We start from the raw sequence: 24,643 nt of genomic DNA, 5'->3' as shown, positions 1-24,643 counted from the left end.
TTGGTCCCAATTCCCAAAATCAACATTCAGCAGCCCCAACAAATTTATTGTTGACCTTTAAAAAACGTACATTGACAAAAATGTCGTTTTCATAAAATAAAAAATATTTCACATGTAAATTATTGCAAAATAATAATAATATCTTTTTGATCTACATCTGCAGCAGAGTTACTTTTTGTTTTACCCAATATATATTGCTCCTCGAAATGCTATGATCTACTTCCTCCGGTTCTTTTTAATGTCGTATTTATAAAAAAATAACTAGTTCAAAGTAATTATAATTTTTTAAAAATTTAAAGTATAATTTTATTTTTATCCTTAATAAACGTAAAAATAGATTATTCTGTTAAAAAAAGTGTAGCATCGCCTGGTTGTTACCTCCCTTGGATTCGGCCTATCAAATATCCAAAAATATGAGGTAATTAGAATTACAAAAATTAGATGTGTACAAAATAAAACGCCATAAATTCCAAGAGGTAATGGTCTTTTTCATATGAAAGAAAAAAAAAGGTGTTACTTACGTGTAGGCGTGCATGTAACAAGGACATCACAATAGGTACATTAACATTTAGGGCGGACCATATAGAGAGCTTTGTGGGTACTGGAGCACTCACTAATTTTTTGAATTATATGCTCCACCTTTTTTTCCAAGGAATCATAAATTTTCTCATTCAAACCTCATAACAAGAATTTTTGTATCTTCAAAAAGTTTATTAATTCTAAAGCATAAGATATTCGCTAGTGTAAGCGATGTTATTATTACTTTTCAATATACGAAATGTTATCGAGTATATTATAATCTGTTATTTGAAGTCTTCTTTTACGGATAGTAATAGTAAATATAGCGTTTTCATTAACTTTTTTCATGAGTGTGTTCAAATAATTTTTGCACTTATACTAAATGAATGATAACGATTTTATGTTTTAAAAAATATGTACCCATTACCTTCAGAACCTGGATCAGCCACCGTATAAAAAAAAAAAAAAAAAAAAACAACAACAACAACAACCACCACCACGACGACGACGACGATGATGATGTCATAAATAACACGTGCCAAACAAATCCACAAACATGTTTAGAGGGTTGATAATGAGTTCACGTGATTTTCATTTATATTTCATATATATTATTTTCTTCATTTTATAATAAATATTATTTTAGCAAAAATAATTTATTTTAAAATAATTATTGTTTTAAAAATTAAGAAAACAATTAGTAATTATTTTCATTTATTCCCTCATATTAATTAAGATTTTTTAATAGTTTTTAATTTTCAAGAAGTATCTAATAATATAATAATAACTTAGTAAATGATATTTTTTCTTAATACGCATCAAAAGAGTTAAAACAATACTTATTTTAAATTGAAAAAAGTAAATTTATCAAATATTTAATTATAATCATGTTATCATAATAATATTAATTTAAAATCGTCATAAAAATTTAAAACTTTAAATTTTTAAATCTGCTTCTGATTAAATTTCATATCACACTTCCAAAAATAAATAAACGAAAATTCATTATCTCTATCAGACAACTAATGAAACCTTCCAAAGTTTGTCCGTCATTGGGCCACAAAAAGGATAAGCCCTTCTCAAACTCAATGTTTAATCAATCAATCAATTGGTTGGAAAAATATATAAATATATGTTGTAGTAATCTGTCCATATTTAAATGAGTTGGATAAGTGATATTAAAAATAAATAAAATTTTGGTTCAACCTAATGTTAGACCGTACAAATACCATTCATGGATTACATATGGGTAATATATATATATATATATATATATATATATATATTATATATATATATATTACTTAATTAATAATTAAGTGATAAATAAACATACTAAAAAAATATATCTTATATACATCAGATTGGTATAAACACCAAATGCGAATAATTTTTTACTTAATACTAATACTATTTCTTATTTTGAAATGTTAAAACATAAAATCTTTAATGGTGTGAAATATCTCTCTAAAAGGATGGATGTTTTGGTTGTTTCAAGCACATATAAATATATTCAGAAAAGTAATGTATAACATCTAAAAAAGATTTAAAAAAATTCTAACTCCAACATTAATGGATCAAACCCATTTTTACTTGAATCATTTATAAACCAATCCATTTTAATCTGCTTAAATATAAACGAGTTGAATTATAATTCGTTTTAGCTCAACTCATTTTAAACCTTTCAAATTCAATCTAATCCAATCAGCTTCCACCACAACTCATTTGTTTGCCACTAATATTCTATCACATCATCATTTCAACATGTAATTCCACACCTTTAATCAGTCATTGTACTTATTTAATAGTTCAAGGAGGGCTAAAATTTTGAAATTATAAGTTTTTGTATCTGTCGATTTATGATTGGTGCATTGAACTTAATTAATTTCGAGTGTCACAAGTTGTTGATAATGTTTTTCTTTTATTTATATATTTAATATTTTTTTTAATCACAAATAGAAATTTGAGCCAAAGTTATTAATTCCGTCGAATCTGTAAACAATATTGTGCGACATTGTAAATCCATTTGATTAGATCTTGTATTTACATTAGAAAAATCTATTATATATATATATATATATATATATATATATATATATATATTGTAAAATTCAGTAATTAAAATTAACGATTAATTCGATATAAAATTCAGAACTCATAAACTTCAAATTTTGATTCAGCATCTGATAATATCAATGATAAAGTTTACGTTCCCAAAACATTATCAAGAGGAAAAAAAACATACCCAGGTTCCTAAGCAAAACTTCATCATCTATATAAAGAGAACTCCATAGAGACCAAAATGCAAACCAACCCACATATCAAACACAATTAAAAAAAATGTTGTTGAAGCCTCAACTTCAACAATCATCACAATCCACAAAAACCCTAATTCCATATTGGAATGCTAATCCATTATTCTTAGCCTCTTTTCCCATAAATATTTTAAATAAAAACCTTACACTAAAAAAAAAGAATAATTATAGGGTTCATTATAATTATAATGCTGCAAATAGGACTAAGGCTGTGCTTAGTTCTACTGAAAAATCCACAGGTGTTAAAGCTGTGGTGACTGTCCAAAAACAAGTTAATTTAAGTTTATCAAGAGGACTTGATGATATTGGTGATTTACTTGGTAAATCACTACTTTTGTGGATTGTTGCTGCTGAGCTTGATCATAGTAAGTATATTTCATTCACTCATATTAATTTTCTCCGTAAATAAAAGTGTGTTCTCTCTTTATTTTTATTTTTTTTGTGTGCTAATAGGAGCCAGCACATACAGTGGTAAAATGGAAAATTTCGTCAAGAGTGTTCAAATTTTATTATATAAAGTAATCTCTGACTTACATAAACCATAATATATTCGCTATATTTTTCAATGAAGGATGTTAAACTGGTCATTCTTCGCTCTATGTGGTTGTGCCAATGAGTTAGAGGTGGAATCAACGTTTACACTTTGATGGTTTCAACTTTCAAAATTCTCATAATAAATTTATTGTGTATTTGTGAAATTCAGCATTCATGACTTTTATTTAACTAGCATGAGTAGTATTTTATGTTGCTCCGATTCTTCAAAAATGTTATTGCTCTCATGTGGGGAATGAGGATCGTCTAAATTTTAAAGTTCTTATAATTGAACTCGTAATTTTTGAAATTATGATTTCAAAACTTGAAACTTCTTAAAATTTTAGTGATTTTTCGAACGCAAAATCAAGGATTTTGAACCTAGGAGGCGGATTACATAAATAATTTCAACTTTTAATATTCTCATTATTAACTTCATTGCGTATATGAAGTTATGAGTTCTAAATTTACCGTGTATGTAATTAAAAAACACCACACATGCAGTTAATTTTCTAATGTTAGAAATTTGTAAAATCATAATAAAATTTACTAATAAATTTAAATAACTATCGATGTATTAAGCCTATTAAAATAGTCACATCACATGGACAGAAAATAATGATAAAAAGGGATCCTTCTGTCTACTTCAATCTAAGTACCAATTATGCCTTGTCACAAACGTGGTATGATTAGAAATTATTATATTTTTAATTAGAAATTTTGAATTCGAACTATATTGAGAAGCAAAAAAATTCTATTAGAAGTGGAATTTATGTACATATAGAAATAAGTTAGGCAGTGTATAAATTTAAATTTAATCAAACCTCAATAAATATATTTGCCAAAAAGAAAAACTAATAATAATAATAATAATGTAACGTGTCAACTGAAGCAAATTTTACTTTGATGGTCAGTTTTTTTGAAAATTGAAAACAATACAAAGTTTTAAAGTCAATAACTTAAACAATACATGTGATTGAGAGTACTTGCTACTTGAAAAATCACTATTTTTCTGTTAAGTTTTTTATCAAAAAAATTCAGTGGTTATTTTCACTAATATTTTAATTGAAATCATGAGGAAAAAAAATGTTTCGTGATCACTATTTTCAATATTTCAATGAGAATTTATTTTTCACCATGTGTTTTTTTTATAAGCTTATCCGGTGAAAATAGGTGGAAAAATCTTGTTTTATGACACAAATTCTCATTGATCGAAATGAGAAAAACTTCTATTTTTAGTAGTGATAAGAAACCAATTAAATGAATTCTTATATATATTTTTGGATTGGGTTAAGTTTTAAACTTTTAAAAATTGGTAATATTTGATTTAATGTGGTTTTCTTTAAAACAAACCATAGAAAAATCGAACTAAAAATTTAAATTATACACTATTTTTACAATTATATATACACAATATATTGATTTTTTTAAAAATAGTTTTATAAATTTTGTATAATTTTTCATTATAAGTTGGCATAGAACGGAAAATTCAATCTTTTAATTGTAGGAAGAGAAAAAAGAGAGAAATATTATTAAATTTCTTTCTTTAATGTTTCATTTAATTGTAATAATTTAAATTTTAGTATTATTAATTATTTTTGTTCTCTATTTTTATTATTATTTAAAGAGACTGGAATTGAGAAGCCAAGCATTAGGACATTTGCACATCGTGGACGAGATGTGGATGGTGACACACATTATGAGGCTGAATTTGTAGTTCCTGATAACTTTGGGGAGGTTGGTGCAATTTTAGTAGAAAATGAGCACCACAAGGAAATGTTTGTGAAGAATATAGTAATTGACGGTTTTGCCCATGGTAAAGTTCATATTACATGCAACTCTTGGATTCATTCCAAATTCGACAATCCTGATAAAAGGATTTTCTTCACAAATAAGGTTTGCAAAAAAATTCTTTCTCCTCTATTTTATACATATATATATTGTGGTCTAATTTTTGAAAAAATAAATATCACTTACTTATTAGGACAGAAAAACACAAGTACTAAAAAGGTGGGGCTTGTGGTCCTATTATCTAACGTTGGATTTTTCGAAAATTACAATCTAGTGATATATAATTTTTGAAAAAAGAAGAAGAATTAGAATGATATTGACACGTGAAAAATATTTTTGATAGACGGTGAAAGTAAGAATTTTGAAATTAGCTCATAAAAATATTTATAAAATTTACTCATGAAAACATGACCTACTTTACTGTCAATGTGGAGTTGTAGTCATAGTAAAGAAAAATAGTTTTATCAGTTTTTGTTTGGTTATTAAAAAAATTACAAGAAAGATACTCAATTCATTTCAATTCAAATCACCTTTGGACAGGTTAATTAATGTCGCCCCCCCCCCCCCCCCCTCGCGCCCCTTCCCAACTCATTCAAATTCAGCTTAACTTGCTCCTTTGACACTCTTAGGTATACAATAGTGAGATTTGAACTCATAACATCTGGCTACTGTAATACTATGTCGAAGTATGCTACCGTTTCTTAAAAATGTTTAAGCTATTAATTTTTTTAATTTACTTAATTATATCGTTAACGTACATTATGGATGCAGTCATATTTGCCATCTCAAACCCCAAGTGGAGTAAAGAGGTTAAGAGAGACAGAACTTGTGACATTAAGAGGTGATGGAGTTGGACAAAGAAAAGTATTTGAGAGGATTTATGATTATGATGTTTATAATGATCTTGGAGAACCTGATAGTAATGATGATGCTAAAAGACCAGTACTTGGTGGAAAAGAATTACCTTATCCTAGAAGGTGTAGAACTGGTAGACCAAGAAGCAAAAAAGGTACATTATTATTTCTATCTCGAGTTTGAGTTTTCGAAAAATGAATAACCTCCTCCCTTCACCATTATAAATGTACCTTATGTGACGATGTGAATCTTGATTAGTAGAGTTAATAAATTTCAAATATCAAATGACTGTATATAGAAAAATAAATTTATAATTAATCTACATATTTTGGGAAACGCACACCACAAGTACTGCCTATAAGTCAAAATCAGTAGAAAGTCATAAATTGATTAACCCTAATTTATGAGCACCTTATGTTTGACAAAAGCTTTTATTGTTTTAACTTATTGCTTTGACCTAAAGAAAACAATTTAGCCTTGGAGTTTTTGGAATGAGAGATTGACATAAATAGCTGCCCATTAAAATATACATTTTAGATAAACAAAAATAATAGTATATAGTTTTAGTATATCAAATACACCAATTACTTAATGCATAACAATTAATTTATCAAAAAAAAATTCTCTCACTTCTATTCAAATACATAACTGTTATGAATGACAAAATCAATTTCTGCTTTTTATACTACTTTTTAATTTAACATGTCGTAGTAATAAATAGTAACATGATAAAATAATGTAAAAAAAAAGGTTTTATACTATTAGTGCATAGAAGTTAAACTCGAATTGAATTTTGTAATTTTTTTAATTTTTGTGCATGTATGTAGATCCATTATCTGAATCAAGGAGTAACTTTGTGTACGTACCAAGAGATGAAGCATTTTCAGAAGTGAAGAGCTTAACATTCTCTGGCAACACCATTTACTCCGTCCTACACGCCGTCGTGCCGGCGTTGGAATCGGTCGTCTCCGATCCCGACCTCGGGTTTCCGCATTTTCCAGCCATCGACTCGCTTTTCAATGTCGGTGTCGATCTGCCGGAACTTAGCAATAAAAAAAATGGTCTTTTTGAGGTCGTACCAAGGCTTATTAAGGCTATTTCTGATACTCAAAAAGATGTGTTGCTCTTTGAGACCCCTCAATTGCTTGAAAGTAAGTACCCAAAAACCTTAATTACATATGTTCGATTTTTTTTAAAATGTTAATAGGTGCATATTTTTTAGAAAAAAAGTTGGATCAACATTTATTTTCATTTAGTATCATTCATCTAGAACTTTTAAAGAATAATAATAAAAAAAAAGAAATCTAAATTGTACTAGAAACCTATATATTGATCAAATCCTTCAAAAATATAGTTGTACTGGTTTGAATTCTTCGAAAATGTATATTTCCTCCGTCTCAATTTATGTAATGTTTTTTGACTGAATACGAAGTTTAAGATATATCTGAGGAACATTGCTGAGAATTCCATGTAGCACTAGAAACATATATATGTTTTGATCCTCTAAAAATGGTTTTGCATTTTTCTTCTTGTATAGTTGGATCAATATATATTTTCATGTGATATCGTGAAGCAATTTTGAAAAAAAAAATTAATAGAAATCAATACGTTGATTGGATTCTTCAAAAATGTTGTCATTCGGATTTTTCAAAAATGCATAATATTATGATAATTAGCTAGACATGAATGTGACAACATTTTTGAAAATTTCTTATAAAATTTAATATTATTTGTTTTTTTAAAATTTATTGTAGGGGACAAATTTTCTTGGTTTAGAGATGTGGAATTTGCTCGTCAAACCTTAGCTGGTCTCAACCCATACAGTATAAAATTGGTTACGGTATGTTATTCCGATAAATACTTATTTGTATCGAGTGTTTACATCAATCATATAATATACGCTTGGTCACTTTATGTTATTTCCTTAATTTTCATTTTCATTTTTTCACCTTATAGTTTATATCATCTGAAAATTAATTGGTATGGTTTATATTTAATAAAAGGTATGTTACAAATTAGCTATGAACTTCATCGTTAGTTATCCGTCGCTTAATTTCTTCGTAACTAATATAATTTTATTCGTCGCTAATCCGTTGCTAAATACAGGAATGGCCATTGAAGAGCAAGCTAGACCCTGAAGTGTATGGACCACCTGAATCAGCAATTACAAAAGAGTTAATTGACAAAGAAATTGGGAGATATATGACTGTTGAAGAGGTATATAAAAACACATTATTTATTTATTTTCAATTACGAGAAAATTATTTATTTTTTGATTTGTTCAGGCCAATAGTTTAATCATTTTTATTTGGGCAAATGGCCTTTCTTGAGGTCACTTTTTAAATGACCTTTATTTGCAAGAATGACCTCCATAAGGGGTGGTCTTAATTAAACTTTTGACCCCTCTCAATAAATGTTTCAAAAAATTAACCTTTGTCGCTCATTGGACTTAAACTTATTTTGCCATGAGTCAAGAGTTCGAGATATTGCAATATAGTGAATCTGTTCAACTTGCCATAAGTACTTCCACCTATAGGTAGAAGAATTACATATGTTAGCTCAATTATTCACAAGTCAATACAACAGGCGACAACATAAATGGCCGTAACTCTTGCCTCATAGACAGCTAAATTTATGCACACATTATAACTAGAACTTATTCCTGATGGGCAATATAATGCCATTTTTCTAAAGATTCTCGTAATGGGGTGGTCAAAAATTCAAGATCGCCACTTATGGTATCCTTTTTCTGCAATTTCTTGGATTATACATGATCTATATAAAGTCTTGATTTTAATTCTTGAGTTATATATACATGATCAATGCGCGCAGGCAATTGAAAAGAAGAAGTTGTTCATCCTAGATTACCATGATTTGTTGTTGCCATATGTAAATAAAGTGAATGAACTCAAAGGAAAAGTACTTTATGGATCAAGATCTCTATTCTTCTTGACACCTCAAGGTACATTGAAACCTTTGGCCATTGAGCTAACTAGGCCACCAGTATATGATAAGCCTCAATGGAAGCAAGTTTATGCCCCAAGTGATTGGAATGCCACTGGTGCTTGGCTATGGAAATTGGCTAAAGCTCATGTTCTTTCTCATGACTCTGGCTATCACCAACTAGTTAGTCACTGGTAAGTTATCAGGTCGCCTAAAAGATATTTACAAATAAGTCTTCATAAGACGTCAAATTTATCTTTAGAACAGTGGCGGAGTCAGGATTTTCAATAAGGGGGTTCAAAATCTGAAAAAGTAGACACACGAACTAGCCCAAGGGGGTTCGACATCGACTATTTATACATAAAAAATTATTTTAACTATATCTAAATAGTATAATTTTTTGGAAGTTCGGATGAACCCCCTAGCCACAATGTGGCTCCGCCTCTGCTTTAGAATAAGACAAGTTATCTCTTATAACAAGTAAAAAGTGACTTAAATGATGATATATAAATTCTATATAATGACGAGGCATATAACTTGAACTCTTTGGTAGCTGATTCCTTACATTACTCCATATCTTAGTAATGTTGATTTTGAAAATTTTATGGCTAATATTTTTTCTTAACTAATATTTTGCAGGCTAAGAACTCATTGTTGTACAGAGCCATACATTATTGCAACAAATAGGCAACTAAGTGCAATGCATCCAATATATAGATTGTTGCATCCTCATTTTAGATACACAATGGAGATAAATGCCTTAGCTAGAGAAGCACTTATTAATGCCAATGGTATTATTGAGAGTTCATTTTTCCCAGGCAAGTATGCAATTGAGTTAAGTTCTGTTGCCTATGGTCTTGAATGGAGATTTGACCAAGAGGCACTCCCACAAAACCTTATTAGCAGGTAATAATTCACTAATCTTCTATTTTTCTGTTTTCGATTTGGTGTCTAGTATCTGTTTTGGGACTTGACTAATTAGAATTCGCGTCAGAAAGTCCAACATTAGGGGTGAAACGCTTCCAAACAAAAGCGACTCAATTCGTACAAGGGTCAAACTCTAGACCTTTGGTAAAAGATAGAAAGGTGCTTACCACTCTATCATAATTTTTGGTGATCACCGTTCTTGTGTTTTTGTTGTTGTTGCTCGCTTTGGGGTCATATTAATTCAAATTTGCATTGAAAAATCCCATTTTGAGGCTACAACGCTCCCAACTAAAGGCAACTCCATTTCTTGAGACGTCTGATTAAAGATGAAGGGATATTTACCCTTCCACCACTAAAGTTGATGGTCACTAATCCTTTGCTAAGTTTTATGTTTGAGTTTAGGATTGATGCAATACTCATAGGGGAAATAATATTTATACGATCGTATCAATGGTATTTAGAAGTAAATCTTTTTAAATATTGTTTTTAATTATCAAAAACCATAAGAATGATATAATATTACTTTTAAGACAACCTTGATTTTCTAAATCAAGACATGTTGTTTAGTACAATGGTACGTCACAAAGAGGAAATTCAACATTTACTATATATATATAAAAAAATTATTTTGACCTTATATATACAGAACGATTTTTCGATGAAAAGAACTCGGACGAGCCCCTAGCTACTTCTACTAACATGTTATTTTGTGCAAAATTTACAGGGGATTGGCAGAGGAAGATCCAAATGCACCACATGGATTGAAACTAAGAATAGAAGATTACCCTTTTGCTAATGATGGTTTAGTACTTTGGGACATACTTAAACAATGGGTAACAGATTATGTCAACCATTATTATCCACAACCAAATCTAATTGAATCTGATAAAGAAATCCTAGCTTGGTGGTCAGAGATCAAAAATGTTGGTCATGGTGACAAGAAAGATGAGCCATGGTGGCCAGAGCTAAAAACCCGAGATGACTTAATTGGTATTATTACAACAATAATTTGGGTAACTTCTGGCCACCATGCAGCTGTTAACTTTGGCCAATATAGCTATGCAGGTACACACCTTACCTTTTTTTTGCTTTACTTCAATTTTTCAATTTGGCCAAAATAAAATATCCATATGATTTCACAAGTGGAGTCTGGAGACAATGGTGGAGTGAAAAATTACATGGTTTAGCTAGGTCAAAAGTTTAGTTTTATGTATGTATACTATATGTTGACTCTCCTTATATTTTCTACGCGACTATACTTTTTTTTTTTATATTGTGACTACTGACACCCTTTAGTAAAACTTTTTGTTCCGCCACTGTATACAGACCTTACCCTTACTTTGTTTGTGTGAACTAGGTAGATAGGTTGTGTTCGATAGCCTATCGGCTCTCATCATACATATATGTTCTACTCAATTCTTGAAATATTAACTATTCTATTGAATATGTAGGCTACTTTCCAAATAGGCCAACAGTTGCTAGGTCAAAAATGCCAACGGAGGATCCAACAGATGAAGAATGGGAGTGTTTCATGAATAAACCTGAGGAGGCACTACTAAAATGTTTCCCTTCACAAATTCAAGCAACAAAAGTAATGGCAATTTTGGATGTCTTATCAAACCATTCACCAGATGAAGAATATCTTGGTGAAAAAATTGAACCTTACTGGGCTGAGGACCCCGTAATTAATGCGGCGTTCGAGGTATTTTCGGGGAAATTGAAGGAGCTTGAAGGGATTATTGATGCTAGAAATGCTGATCATAAGTTGAATAATAGAAATGGAGCTGGAGTTGTGCCTTATGAATTATTGAAACCATATTCTGAACCTGGGGTTACTGGAAAAGGTGTACCTTATAGCATTTCCATTTGATTTTGTGTGTGTGTCAAAGACATGAATTTTGCAATAAAGTTTCATGTGAAATAAAAATGATGCTACCCCATATGTGCTTGCTCTTTTTTCTTTTGCAAATGCTCATTGAAACAATATTAGTTTCTAATCGACAATCGGCGTGTGTAAGTCATCTCAGCATCGTAGTATGTTTTGATATAAAGGGAGTAATAGTTGAGATATGGAACTCGCGAAAAAGTGATAATTTAGGTAGGTAAGTAAAATGATGGATAGTTGAGGTGTGAAACTCGCAAAAAAGGTGAAAGTTTTGATGTTAAATATTCGATCAGAATAGATTGTTATTTCCTGGATTATAAACCAAACAATATCTGTATTCAAAAACTATTTCCGAAAATAAATAAATCAACAAGAAAGGGATGAAGATAGAATTAGAATCAAGTCCACTGAATTCACAGTGTGTTCTTAAGGTTATTCCCCTCAAGTATCTAAGGTTATGTAATATATTCTCTCAGGATAAAACGATTCACTTCAGCCAAATAGTGGTACCTCAAATTTGCAAAATCTTGAACTCACTCAATGGGAGTAAATCACACTTGAATTTTAAGAAGGAGTTTAACTTCAAAATATTAGTACTGGGTGTGTGCTATTTCGTATTTAATATCCGAGGAAGAATTAAATATGTATAACCATAAAAAACTGATGCTTTATGTACTATTTTCTCATGTCATTTCAGAGAGTTTTATAAAAGTTTTAGAAAAAAAGTGCCCAAAATTCATATCACCAAAAAAATTATTGTCTAACATACACGAAAAATTAAGAAAATCTTCTAATTTCTGTTGAGTGACCTCTAAATGCTAAAAAATGGTGTGGTTCATGGTGGGACTATACGTATTGTTCCCCTAGGTCATCACAGAGGGTCCTGTAAAGGTTTTCAAAAAAAAAGTGCCCGAAAATCATATGACCAAAAAATTTATTGACTAACACATACTAAAAACTGGAAAAAAATCGTCTAATTCTTGTTAACTAGCCCCTAAATGCTAAAAAAATGGCATCAATCATGGTGAGTCTATATGTATTGTTCCCCACTTCATTACCGAGGATCTTGTAAAGGTTTTGAAAATAAAAGTTCTCAAAAACTATATCACCAAAAAATTCATTGATTAACACACACGAAAAATTGAGAAAATCGCTTAATTCCTGTTGAGTGGCCCCTAAATGCTTAAAAAATTAACGTGGATCATGGTGCAGCTATACAGTTCGCTATGGAGGGTTTAGTAAAGATTTTGAAAAAAAGTATCTGAAAATCATATCACCAAAAAATTCATTGACTAACCTTCAAAATAAATTAAGAAAAATTATGAATTCCTATTTCATAACCCCTAAATGCTAAAAAAAATGGCGTTCATCCTATAGAAGTTATGAGTGTTATTCTCTAGGTATCATTTTTTAGTCATGGTGGTTAGAACTATTGTACAATGGGCATTTGCAAAACCAGAGGAGCACATTTGTGACGACCATGACAAAGGACAAGCCTCTGATAAAGGGGTCCACATTATACTTTAGGCGAATCTCACATCGGAATGGGAGAAGAAAATTAGAGATCTTATAAGAATGAATTCAGAATGAACTGTTGAGGCGCCTTTCTGGTTAAAACTCAAGGAGAAAATTTGTACAGGACTAAGCCAAAATCGAACAATACCTTAACAGTCGGACTAGTATCGTTACATCATTTGTCTTGCATTATATATACTTCTTTCATTGCATCTTGTTACAAAGTTCACTTGTCTTTTGACAAACATTAATTAAAAATCAAATGGATATGCTATAAGGTACACCTTTTCCAGTAATTCCAGGTCCAGAAAATGGTTTCAATAATTCATAAGGCATAACTCCAGCTCCATTTCTATTCTTCAAATTACAATCAGCATTTCTAGCATCAATAATTCCTTCAAGCTCCTTCAATTTCCCCGAAAATACCTCGAACGCTGCGCTAATTACGGGGTCCTCAGCCCAAAAAGGTTCAATATTTTCACCAACATACTCTTCATCTGGAGAATGGTTTGATAAAACATCCAAAACTGCCATTACTGTTGTTGCCTGAATTTGTGAAGGGAAACATTTTAGTAGTGCCTCCTCAGGTTTATTCAAGAAACTCTCCCATTCTTCATCTGTTGGATCCTCAGTTGGCATTTTTGACCTAGCAATTGTTGGCCTATTTGGAAAGTAGCCTACATATTCAATAGAATAGTTAATATTTCAAGAATTGAGTAGAACATATATGTATATCTAGTGTAACTAGTCGTCTATCGATACAATTTCTCTACTCCACAAAGGTCTCAGTTTCGAACTCGGGACCCTTGGAAAAGTTTGAACCCACTTCACTACTGGGCTAACATTATACTTGTTTAAGTGGAGTCAAAATTTAATATATACTTATAAACTTTCAAAAACTGATCAAATATACATATATATATATATATATATATATATATATATAGTGTTACTTTTTGACGAAGTGGGTTCATATGAACCCTCTTGACCCTCTATAGGTCTGCCCCTGTATGACCCACCCTAATTTGGGTATAATATATGAAGCATACTCTAAAGCAAACATCAATAACTAATTTCACACAAACTCGTGACAATTTTACCATTGCTGCAAGACTTATCGTTCATTTAACTTACATGCACGGACAACCTATGTTGCTCGAACTCACCAAAAAAATTGTCACATCCATGTTTGATTCTCCAAAAAATTATTATTTTTGAAATTTCCGACATGCACTCATCGATATTTTAAAGAATCTAAACAACATAGTTGACAACCTAAAAAACAACTTTTACTAATATGGAAAACTAATGCAAAGAGGCTAAGGAGAATACCTGCATAGCTGTATTGGCCAAAGTTTACTGCTGCATGGTGGGCAGAAGCTACCCAAATTATTGTTGTAATAATACCAATTAGGTCATTTGGGGTTTTTAACTCTGGCCACCATGGCTCATCTTTCTTGTCACCATGGCCAACATTTTTTATCTCTGTCCACCAAGCTTGGAGTTCTTTATCAGATTTAATGAGATTTGTTTGTGGATAATAATGGTTGACATAATTTGTTACCCATTGTTTAAGTATGTCCCAAAGTACTAAACCATCATTAGCAAAAGGGTAATCTTCTATTGCTAGTTTCAATCCATATGGTGCATTTGGATCTTCCTCTGCCAATCCCCTGTAAATTTTGCACAAAATAACATATCAATGGAAGCAGGGGAACAAGGTCCAAGTCCATCTCGCCGAAAAGTTACCCTGTATATATAAAGTCTAAAATTATAATTTTTGTATATATAGTAGATATTGAATCTACCCCTGATGTATCGTACCAATGTACAAAACAACATGTCTTGATTCAGACATGTGTGTTAATATGGATGTGTGTTGTGTGATAGTAGGTTAGTTACCATTTTTACTAGGTAAGCAGTTCAGTTTAATTATGGAGATTTACCTGTAAATATTTCATAGCTGACTTGATTGTGTAAATATTTTTATACTATCTAGTGCATATAATTTAAACTCAATTAGTACGTATTCCTCTATTTTTAATCAAAGGTCTCTAGTTCGACCCATGTCAATGGAGTCGCCTTTGGTTGGGAGTGCTTAGCCTCCGAAATGGAACTCCTGCTACGAAGTTGGACTCGTTGGATCCAAAGTGGGTACCAGATACTGGATGAAAAATCAAAAAAATAAAAGATAAATGACCACCAAAGATCACAGTGGGTGGTAAGCACCCCTCTATCATTAACAAAAGATTTTGAGTTCATTCCCTGTGATAGAGTCACATTGGTCGGGACCGTTTTACCCTAAAATGAGATTTTCCGACGAAAATTTGAATTATTTAGAACCTAAAGCAAGCGAATCCGGACATCGGGTGAAAAAACAGGGAAAAAAAAGAGAAGATGAGTGACCACCAAAGGTTATTGTGGTAGACCAGTAAGTAAATATCTATTTATTTTTAACCATAGGTCTCTAGTTTAACCTCTGTGAATCGAGTTACCTTTGATTGGGAGCGTTTTACTCCTAAAGTAGAATTTTCTGATACAAATTCAAATTAGTCGGATACCAAAACAGATATCGAACACCAAATGAGAAACAAAAAAAATAGAAGATAAGTAAATTATTACCTGCTAATAAGGTCCTGAGGGAGTGCTTGTCTATCAAATCTCCATTCAAGATCATAGGCAAAAGAACTCAACTCCATTGAATACTTGCCAAGGGAAAATGAACTCTCAATAACACCATTGGCATTAATAAGTGCTTCTCTAGCTGTAGCATTTATCTCCATTGTATATCTGAAATGAGGAAACAATAATCTGTATATTGGATGCATTGCACTTAGTTGCCTATTTGTTGCTATAATGTATGGCTCTGTACAACAATGAGTTCTTAGCCTGCAAAATTTTTGAGAAAAAAATGAGGCATAATTTTTCAGGTGACTTGATAGTATAAAAAAGATATTGCAAGTAATGACTCCAACTTTGAGTATGACATAACTAGACACCTCAGCTCGTCTCCAATGTGTCAATTGAACACTCCAACTTATAAAACAATTATCTAGACACCTCCAAATTTTATGTGTCACGTCCGTGTCGGATGTTCACGAGACACACTAGGAACGAGTTAGGAGTGTTTAGTTGCCAGTTAACACCAAGTTGAGGTGTCTAGAGATGTGTACTCTCAAAGTTGAAGTATTGCCAACTGCAGAGACCAAGTTTGTATGTCTATTCATATATTATGCCTATTGAAAAAAATCTTATACAACATAACTAACTACCTTGTTGCTCGGACTCTTAAATAATGCCGACAAATGCATGTCAGATCCTCCAAAAATAATGTATTTTTTGGAGGATCCGACACAAATACGACATCATGATTTTAGAAAAGTCAGAGCAACATAGGCTGACAATGTATATAACTCAAAACTCATTAGCAAAGTGCATGTATCATCATCACTTACCAGTGACTAACTAGTTGGTGATAGCCAGAGTCATGAGCAAGAACATGAGCTTTAGCTATCCTCCATAACCAAGCACCAGTGGCATACCAAGTTGGACAATAAACTTGCTTCCATTGAGGCTTATCATCTACTGGTGGACTAGTTAGCTCAATGGCCAAAGGTCTCAATGTGCCATTAGGTGTCAAGAAGAACAAAGTTCTTGATCCATAAAGTACTCTCCCTTTGAGTGCATTCACTTTGTTCACAAATGGCAATAGCAAATCATGATAATCTAGGATGAACAACTTCTTTTGTTGAACGGCCTGCATGCATTGGTTATATGTGTAACTCAAGAATTAATATTATCAGAAGGAATACTTTATAGATCATGTATAAATCAAGAAATTTCAGGTGGGCGATCTTGAATTTTTGACCCCCTTAACAAAATCTTTTTTTAAAAAAAATGACATTTGTTATTGTCCATCATGAATAAGTTCTAGTTGTAATGTGTGCATTAGTTAGTTTTCGCTATGATGCAAGAGTTTGGTACATTTCAAGAAGTTAAAGACAATGAAGATATATAATGTAGTGTGTTGCCTATTGAACGAGATTTTCAGTTGTATTGACTTGTGAACACTTGAGCAACACATACAACTTTTGTCTATGAGGCTTAACTTGTGGCAAATTGAACATGTTCACTATATTGAGATGAGTTGAAATCATGTCTCATAGTCAAAACTAATTTATGTCTGATGGACACCAAATGATACTCCTCCATTTCAATTTATTTGTCATGTTTTGACGTGGCACAAAATTTAAAAAGAGTAAAGAAGACTTCTGAATCTTCTCGTCTATCCACAAACAAAACCAAAATAAATGTATTTTTCTTGCAATTGCAAAAAATAATAACAAAAATGATGTGTTCATATATACCTCTTCAACAGTCATAAATCCTCCAATTTCTAGATCAATTAGCTCTTTTGTAATTGCTGATTCAGGAGGTCCATACACCTCAGGGTCTAACTTGCTCTTCAATGGCCATTCCTGTATTTAGCAACAGATTAACAATGAATAAAATTATATTAATTATGAAGCAATAAACTATATTCTAGCTCAAAATATTTCAACCAATAAAACGGCCTTATTAAAATGAAAAATTAAGGCATTAACATGTGGTATCCAAGTTTATACTATATGGTTTGATGTAAACAATCGATGGATATATTTTTTTTTATCGGAACAACATACCTTAACCAATCGTATACTATATGGATTCAAACCAGCTAAGGTTTGACGAGCAAATTCCACATCTCTAAACCAAGAAAACTTGTCCCCTGCCATAAATATAAATTAAAAAATAATTATAAAAAATATTCAAACATACCAACAATGTTTGTGATGGCATTTTTGATGAACCCGAACAACATATAAATTTCTAATGCTATATAAATCGCAATTCTCAACAATGTTACCACCACATCTGTATAGGTATTTGACACGCATTATCTGTCGATATTTAGTAGAGTCCGAACAACATATACTTTGTAGGTTTTGAGTACTTACTTTCAAGCATTTCAGGAGTTCCAAAAAGCAAGACATCATTTCTAGTATTAGAAATAGCCCTAATGAGCCTTCGTATAATAGCCAAAAGGCTATTTATTTTAAGTGGCGGAAGATCGATTTCGACGTTGTAAAGCGAGTCGATGGATGGAAAATGGGGAAACCCGAGGTTGGGATCGGTGATGATCGATCGTAACGTGGGCACGACGGCGTGTAGGACGGCGTAAAAGGTGTTGCCGGAGAATGATAAGTTCTTCACTTCTGAAAATGCTTCATCTCTTGGTACGTATGTAAAGTCACTCTTTGATTCGGATAATGGATCTGCATGCATGCAAAAAAAAGATTTTAATTACAAAAAAAAATTTGTCTGATGCATTAAGTTTCCGCTACGTGCGGACGTTCGAAAAAAAGTCGGACTACAAAAGTCTATTCTACGCAGTCTTATCCTGTATTTCTGCAAGATTTTTTTCTACAGCTCTAACCATTTATGATATTGTAAAAACAATTATATTCTTTGATCATTCAAAAGATATTTAACATTTTGTATAAAGTGGGATGTGGTAATCTTGAAAATAAGGTATAAAGTTATTAGTTATGTTAGAGTCAAAGGTTTACCATCATGTTAAAAACTATAACCTACAGAAAGAGTGTAGCTTTTATTTCTTAAACAAATCCATTTACTTGTACAAGCGCCATGTTTGAGTTCGATAATAATGACTCTGACTCGGGTCATCCACGATCTATCATCTTGATCTCGCCTTAGATAAGATATGTTTGTGTTACCCAATAATCCCCCTCTCAATAATTGTCACATGCAACATGCCATTCATGGGAATTGAACCCATGACTTTGATTCTGATACTAGACTATTTGTTAGCGAATCTGATCACTTGCTTACCATTATACCTAAAAGATATAACTAATAGCAAGGACACATTTTATTTTTTTAATCAAGTCCATCAAGCAATTGTCATGTTCGAATTATGTACATATATTTCTTACACTGTCGATGTATAAACAATTTTAAAAAAAAAAATACTCCAATGAAATATTTTATGCTTTTGAAGTATTTACCTTTTTCACTTCTTGGTCTACCAGTTCTACACCTTCTAGGATATAGTAATTCTTTTCCACCAAGTACTGGCCTTTTACCATCACCATTTCCATCAGGATCACCAATATCATTATAAACATCATAATCATAAATCCTCTCAAATATTTTTCTTTCTCCAATTCCATCACCTCTTAATGTCACAAGTTCTTCCTCTCTTAACCTCTTTATTCCACTTGGAGTTTGAGTTGGTAAATATGACTGTCATAAGAAAAGAAAAAAAAAGAGTATTAAACCTATTAATTTGACTAATTAATTATACACCATTGACCATATAATTAAGTAAATAAAAAATCTCTAATTGTTTAAGTGTTTTTAAGAGAATATGTTTGCACAATTCTACATGGTATCAAAACAAACAGAAGTGCTAAGTTCAAATTTCACTATTATCTAGAGATGTCAAAGGAACGAGTGGATTGAATTTGAATGGGTTAAATTCGCGAAATAATTTGTATATCTTGTCTCTTTCTTCGTATGGATCCTATACTCCTATTAGTCATTGAAGTGTCAGTATCTCCTTTATATTCCTAAATTTAACGTTAGACATGTTGCTATGTATAATAATAAAATCATAATAATACTAATAATAATAAAGGACCCATTGGTATAAGGTACACAATAAAGCATAGTCCTATGTTTAGTACTATAATAATAAATAATTGTAAATTTTATAGAACTACAACTCCATTTTTTTTGCGACATTTTTTGTCTTATAAGTGAAACATGAATATCAAACAAAAGTAGTACTTTTTTGTCCCAGAAATTAGTGGACGTATATGTGGCCCAGTATTTACTTTAGTGTTCAATAAATAAAAATGGTTTAAAATAAATGACTGATAATTTAAAATAACTATTTTTTAAAAGTTACTATATATAATTTAAGATAAAAGTATATAGTAACTTGTTTTAATTGTCAATTTTAGACAACCAGTTACTTTTTAATATTTTGAACGAAATAATTATGTCTAATAAGTCGAGTGTTTTTTAGTTCCGATCAGAAATATAATGTCAGTGTATACCATCCAAACAATTTCTTCAATAGTACGTAAAATGTATTTTCATTCTAGGTCAAAATCAACTAGTTACTTTTTATATTCTGAACAAAGAACTTCTATATAAATAAATCAAGTTTTTTAGCTTCAATTATTATTAGAGATATAATGTCAATGTATAATATTCAAATCAATTCCTCAATAATAACATCGTGTTTTCGTACTGGATAAAAATCAATCAGTTATTTCTTATATTCTGGATGAAGATATCTTATTTAATAAATCAAGGTATTTTCGTACTGGATAAAAATCAATCAGTTACTTCTTATATTCTGGACAAAAATATCCTATTTAATAAATCAAGTTTTCTTTAGCTCCAATTATGATCGAAATATAATGTCAGTGTATATAATCCAAAAAAAAATGTTCAATAATAATATCGTATTTCTTTCCATTGTGAAAATCAACAAGTTATCCTGTCTAATAAATAAAGTTTTCCAAATTATCAAAGCATGAATAAAATGGAGGAGAGGGAATTTTTGCAAACCTTATTGGTGAAGAAAATTCTCTTATCAGGATTATCAAATTTGGAATGAACCCAAGAGTTGCATGTAATATCAATTTTGCCATGGACAAAACCGTCAATTACTATATTCTTCACATACATTTGTTTGTGGTGCTGATTTTCTATTAAAATTGCACCAACGTCCCCAAAGTCTTCAGGTATTACAAAATCAACCACATATTGTCTGTCACCATTCACATCTAGTCCACGACGTGCAAATCCCTCAATGATTGGCTTCTCAATTCCAGTCTCTTTAAATGAGGAACAAAAATAATTAATATAATATTCAAAGAATGGAAATTAAATAAAATTTGGTAAGTATCAAAGGGGGAAATTAGCATTGGAAGATTCAATATTTTGAATTTGATGGATTTCTATAGCTACTTTAATAAATTCATAGTTTGATATTTATAGATATATAATGAATTTTTTAATATATATATAAGGTTTGAATAAAAATTATTAAATTTACGTGAATACAATGCTTCAAGGCTATATCTGACTCTAATCAAAAGTAGTTTTAATTTCTAAAATCTTGGATGGGAAAACAAACTATTTTCTCTATTTATTTTTACTTATCCACTATACTAATAATATATTTTTACTTTTATTTGTTACTTTTAGTATATCAAGAGAAAAACATATTTTTTTCAAAATTAATTACTTATTTCTCAAAGACCTAAGGCTATACAACAATTAAATATGAGTATATATTGTAGTAAAATACTCATATCATTATACCAAAAATGATCTTTAGCGATAATGAATTAACAATAATAGTTTAATTGTCACTAAATATATATTTTTTGAGGCATTAACACTCTTTTTAAATGTCCCTAAAATCTATAGGACATTGAATCTAATAACAATTAACATAAAGGTTTTAGCATTATTTGTTAATGTATATAGTTATTACTGTTAAAAATTATTTTTGTTATGGTGTATTAATTATTATTTCTTAAAAAAGTCAAAGTCCAAAATAAATAAATAAAAATAAACGGAGAAAGTATAAATTAAATAACCTGTTTAGCCAGTTCAATTAAGCTCGCCAAAAATTTCAAAAAGAAGAATGATAATAAAACTCCTTAATTAATTTACCTATAACCCCTAGCACACTCTGACCTCTATATATATAAAAATATTTTACGAAAATAATTGAATTTATTGTGGGATAGATTTTCCATGTCTTGTTATATTATATACCCTTTATAGTAACACATCGCTATAGCAATAAGAAAATATCCGGACAAACGATGTCATTCTAGAGAACTTGTTTGACAAATACTTATAAAAAAATTACAATTAATTTACTTCTCAGTAAATGCGATAGAAAAAAATTTGCAAATGAAATGGCATCCACACGTAGTCTTATCAAATGTACTTATTTGAAGTAGACAGGAGGATAATTCTTTTTAAAAAAAAAATTACAAAAGTATGTTATTTTTCCATGTCCGGTTATATTATATACCCTTTATAATAACATATCGCTATAGCAGTAAGAAAATATCCTGACAAACGATATCATTCTAGAGAACTTGTTTGACAAATACTTATCAAAAAAATTACAATTAATTTACTTCTCAGTAAATGCGATAGAAAAAAATTGCAAATGAAATGGCATCCACACGTAGTCTTATCAAATGTACTTATTTGAAGTAGATAGGAGGATAATTCTTTTTTAAAAAAAAATTACAAAAGTATGTTATTTTTTTTTGCAAATAATTTAATTTTGAATTAATGTTGTACAAGTATCGTAGAATTAATGTTTCACAAGTTCAAAAATTTTCTTTTTTTCCTTTCTTGAACTTTATGTCCGATCAAATAAATTTACATACAAATTTATAGTAATATTATTTGTTTTATATTCGAACAACTCTTTGAGAAAAAAAATGTCTCTCTATATATTAGTAAGTTTCAAATAAATGACATATTTTTATGTTTCAAAGAATTTAACTTAAAACTCACTACGAAAAATAAAAAAAATAGCGACCGAGTGAAACGACTATATCTTTCCAAAATTAAGCTATGTTCCTTCCACTCATTTCATTCAACTCCTATGGTATTCAGGAGCAGATCTACATGGATGCTCGGCAAAAAATTACAAAGTATACATAGACCCTTGTGGTCGGGCCCTTCCCCGGATCCTGCGCATACCGGGAGCTTAAGTGCACCGGGCTGCCCTAAATTAAAGAGGAGAGATAGCTTGTTGGTACTAGACTCCCTAACTTGGGCTGCAAATAATATTCTCAATTTGCAGGTTAGATTCTTGCTGAGTATACAGGCTGCCTAATTTTTTAAAATTGAATTATTTGTTGGTGTACAACTACTACTTTAAAATAAACTATTAGAATAACTGATTTTTTTTTCCTTTGATGTTTGTATTTGCACTCTAGTTCACACATTTATATTATTATCTTTCGAACCCCTGAATGAAAATTCTGAATCCGCCACTGAAGGTATCGATTTTAAAGATAGAACAACGAGGCGTGAAAGCATTCTGCTATGCTTATACTATTATAGCAAATATATTACACATATATATAAGTCAGAGATTAATTTATATTTTTTTTGTTCCAATTTCTATGCCACTATTGAAATTTAGGTATTCAAATATTTAAACTTCGATCTTGAATCCATAGCTTTAAGTTTTTTTGAAATAAAAAAATATTTATTTGAAAAACTACGTACATAAAAAATAATATAAATCATAATAATTTATAGCAACTTAAAATACCTAAAAGACACATAAGAAATTCCGGTCAAATAAAAATATAATTGACTCTCGAAATTTTAACTATGTCACATAAATTAGCATGGAAGAAGTATATGTACATATATACACTTTGAACACTCTTAATGAAATTTCTCGTTTCACCAGCACAATCTTAGCTTCGACCAACACATAAAAACTTAAATAGAAAGAAAACACACTTTTATTTACGAAAGAAATATAAATTTATGAGTGAATGAATACTTACTAGGATCAAGCTCAGCAGCAACAATACACAAAAGTAGTGATCTACCAAATAAATCACCAATATCATCAAGTCCTCTTGATAAACTTAAATTAGTTCCTCCAATTGTTCTTTGAACAGTCACCACTGCTTTAACACTTATTGATTTTTCATTAGAACTTTGCACATAGGTGGATTTTTCAGTAGAACTTAGCACAACCTTGGTGCTAAAATTCTTCTTTCTTTTTAGTCTGAGGTTTTTATTTACTAAAATATTTATGGGAAATGAGGCTAAGAATAATGATTTAGTATTCCAATATGGAATTAGGTTTTTTGTGGATTGTGATGATTGTTGAAGTTGAGGCTTCAACATTTTTTTAAAATTTTTTCTTTGATATATGGTTTGGTTTGTATTATGGTCTCTTTTCTCTTTATATAGATGATGGAGTTTTGCTTAGGGAACTTTGATGTATGATTTTTATTATAAGGTTACACTTCGTACGAAAATGTCTGAAGTCAAACTTAAATTTCGAAAATATTTGAAGTCAAACTTGAATTTTCAACTCTAATCACGAACGTCTAAATTTGTTCCCAAAGTGGTTAAATTTTCCAAAGAAGATATATGTTTTCCAAAGAAATAATAAGTCTGAAGTTGTTCCAAAGTAGTAGCCCCCCCCCCCCCCCGGCCCTCCCACACCTTTTATTTTGGTTATGTAAGGGCTTGTAAAACACTTGCAGAGATATTA

The 24,643-nt window shown here is 30.5% G+C and overlaps 2 protein-coding genes across 2 annotated transcripts; one reads left to right on the top strand and one right to left on the bottom strand.

The window, feature by feature from the left end:
• The first annotated feature begins 2,816 nt into the window (after positions 1-2,816).
• On the top strand, positions 2,817-11,823 carry LOC129887775 (linoleate 13S-lipoxygenase 2-1, chloroplastic). The gene is made up of 10 exons (XM_055962995.1): positions 2,817-3,199; positions 4,993-5,261; positions 5,928-6,165; positions 6,839-7,162; positions 7,766-7,851; positions 8,118-8,228; positions 8,844-9,148; positions 9,594-9,860; positions 10,606-10,946; positions 11,333-11,823. The coding sequence occupies exons 1-10, from the start codon at positions 2,860-2,862 to the stop codon at positions 11,749-11,751; spliced, it is 2,700 nt and encodes an 899-aa protein (XP_055818970.1). The 5' UTR covers positions 2,817-2,859; the 3' UTR covers positions 11,752-11,823.
• A 1,573-nt stretch (positions 11,824-13,396) lies between these two features.
• On the bottom strand, positions 13,397-24,354 carry LOC129887773 (linoleate 13S-lipoxygenase 2-1, chloroplastic-like). Its single transcript, XM_055962994.1, has 10 exons — positions 23,922-24,354; positions 20,926-21,194; positions 19,350-19,587; positions 18,279-18,596; positions 17,964-18,049; positions 17,649-17,759; positions 16,737-17,038; positions 15,904-16,170; positions 14,614-14,954; positions 13,397-13,958 (listed from the first exon to the last, which is right to left on the bottom strand). Exons 1-10 carry the CDS (start codon positions 24,268-24,270, stop codon positions 13,540-13,542), a joined length of 2,700 nt encoding a protein of 899 aa, XP_055818969.1. The 5' UTR covers positions 24,271-24,354; the 3' UTR covers positions 13,397-13,539.
• Positions 24,355-24,643: the final 289 nt, after the last annotated feature.

Source organism: Solanum dulcamara, chromosome 4, assembly GCF_947179165.1.
Source record: "Solanum dulcamara chromosome 4, daSolDulc1.2, whole genome shotgun sequence".
NCBI classification, from domain to species: Eukaryota; Viridiplantae; Streptophyta; class Magnoliopsida; order Solanales; family Solanaceae; genus Solanum; species Solanum dulcamara.
The sequence above is the reverse complement of the archived record's forward strand: the minus strand, read 5'-3'. Positions and strand labels throughout refer to the sequence as shown.

What these genes read in the sequence shown, in the direction of transcription:
- LOC129887775 (XM_055962995.1), top strand. Translation starts at nt 2,860, where the DNA reads ATGTTGTTGAAGCCTCAACTTCAACAATCATCACAATCCACAAAAACC. An exon ending in TGCTGCTGAGCTTGATCATA is followed by an intron (nt 3,200 to 4,992) that starts GTAAGTATATTT and finishes TATTATTTAAAG; the next exon opens with AGACTGGAATTGAGAAGCCA. An exon ending in GGATTTTCTTCACAAATAAG is followed by an intron (nt 5,262 to 5,927) that starts GTTTGCAAAAAA and finishes TTATGGATGCAG; the next exon opens with TCATATTTGCCATCTCAAAC.
- LOC129887773 (XM_055962994.1), bottom strand. Translation starts at nt 24,270, where the DNA reads ATGTTGAAGCCTCAACTTCAACAATCATCACAATCCACAAAAAACCTA. An exon ending in TGCTGCTGAGCTTGATCCTA is followed by an intron (nt 21,195 to 23,921) that starts GTAAGTATTCAT and finishes CCTCATTTAAAG; the next exon opens with AGACTGGAATTGAGAAGCCA. An exon ending in CCTCAGGACCTTATTAGCAG is followed by an intron (nt 14,955 to 15,903) that starts GTAATAATTTAC and finishes CAAAATTTACAG; the next exon opens with GGGATTGGCAGAGGAAGATC.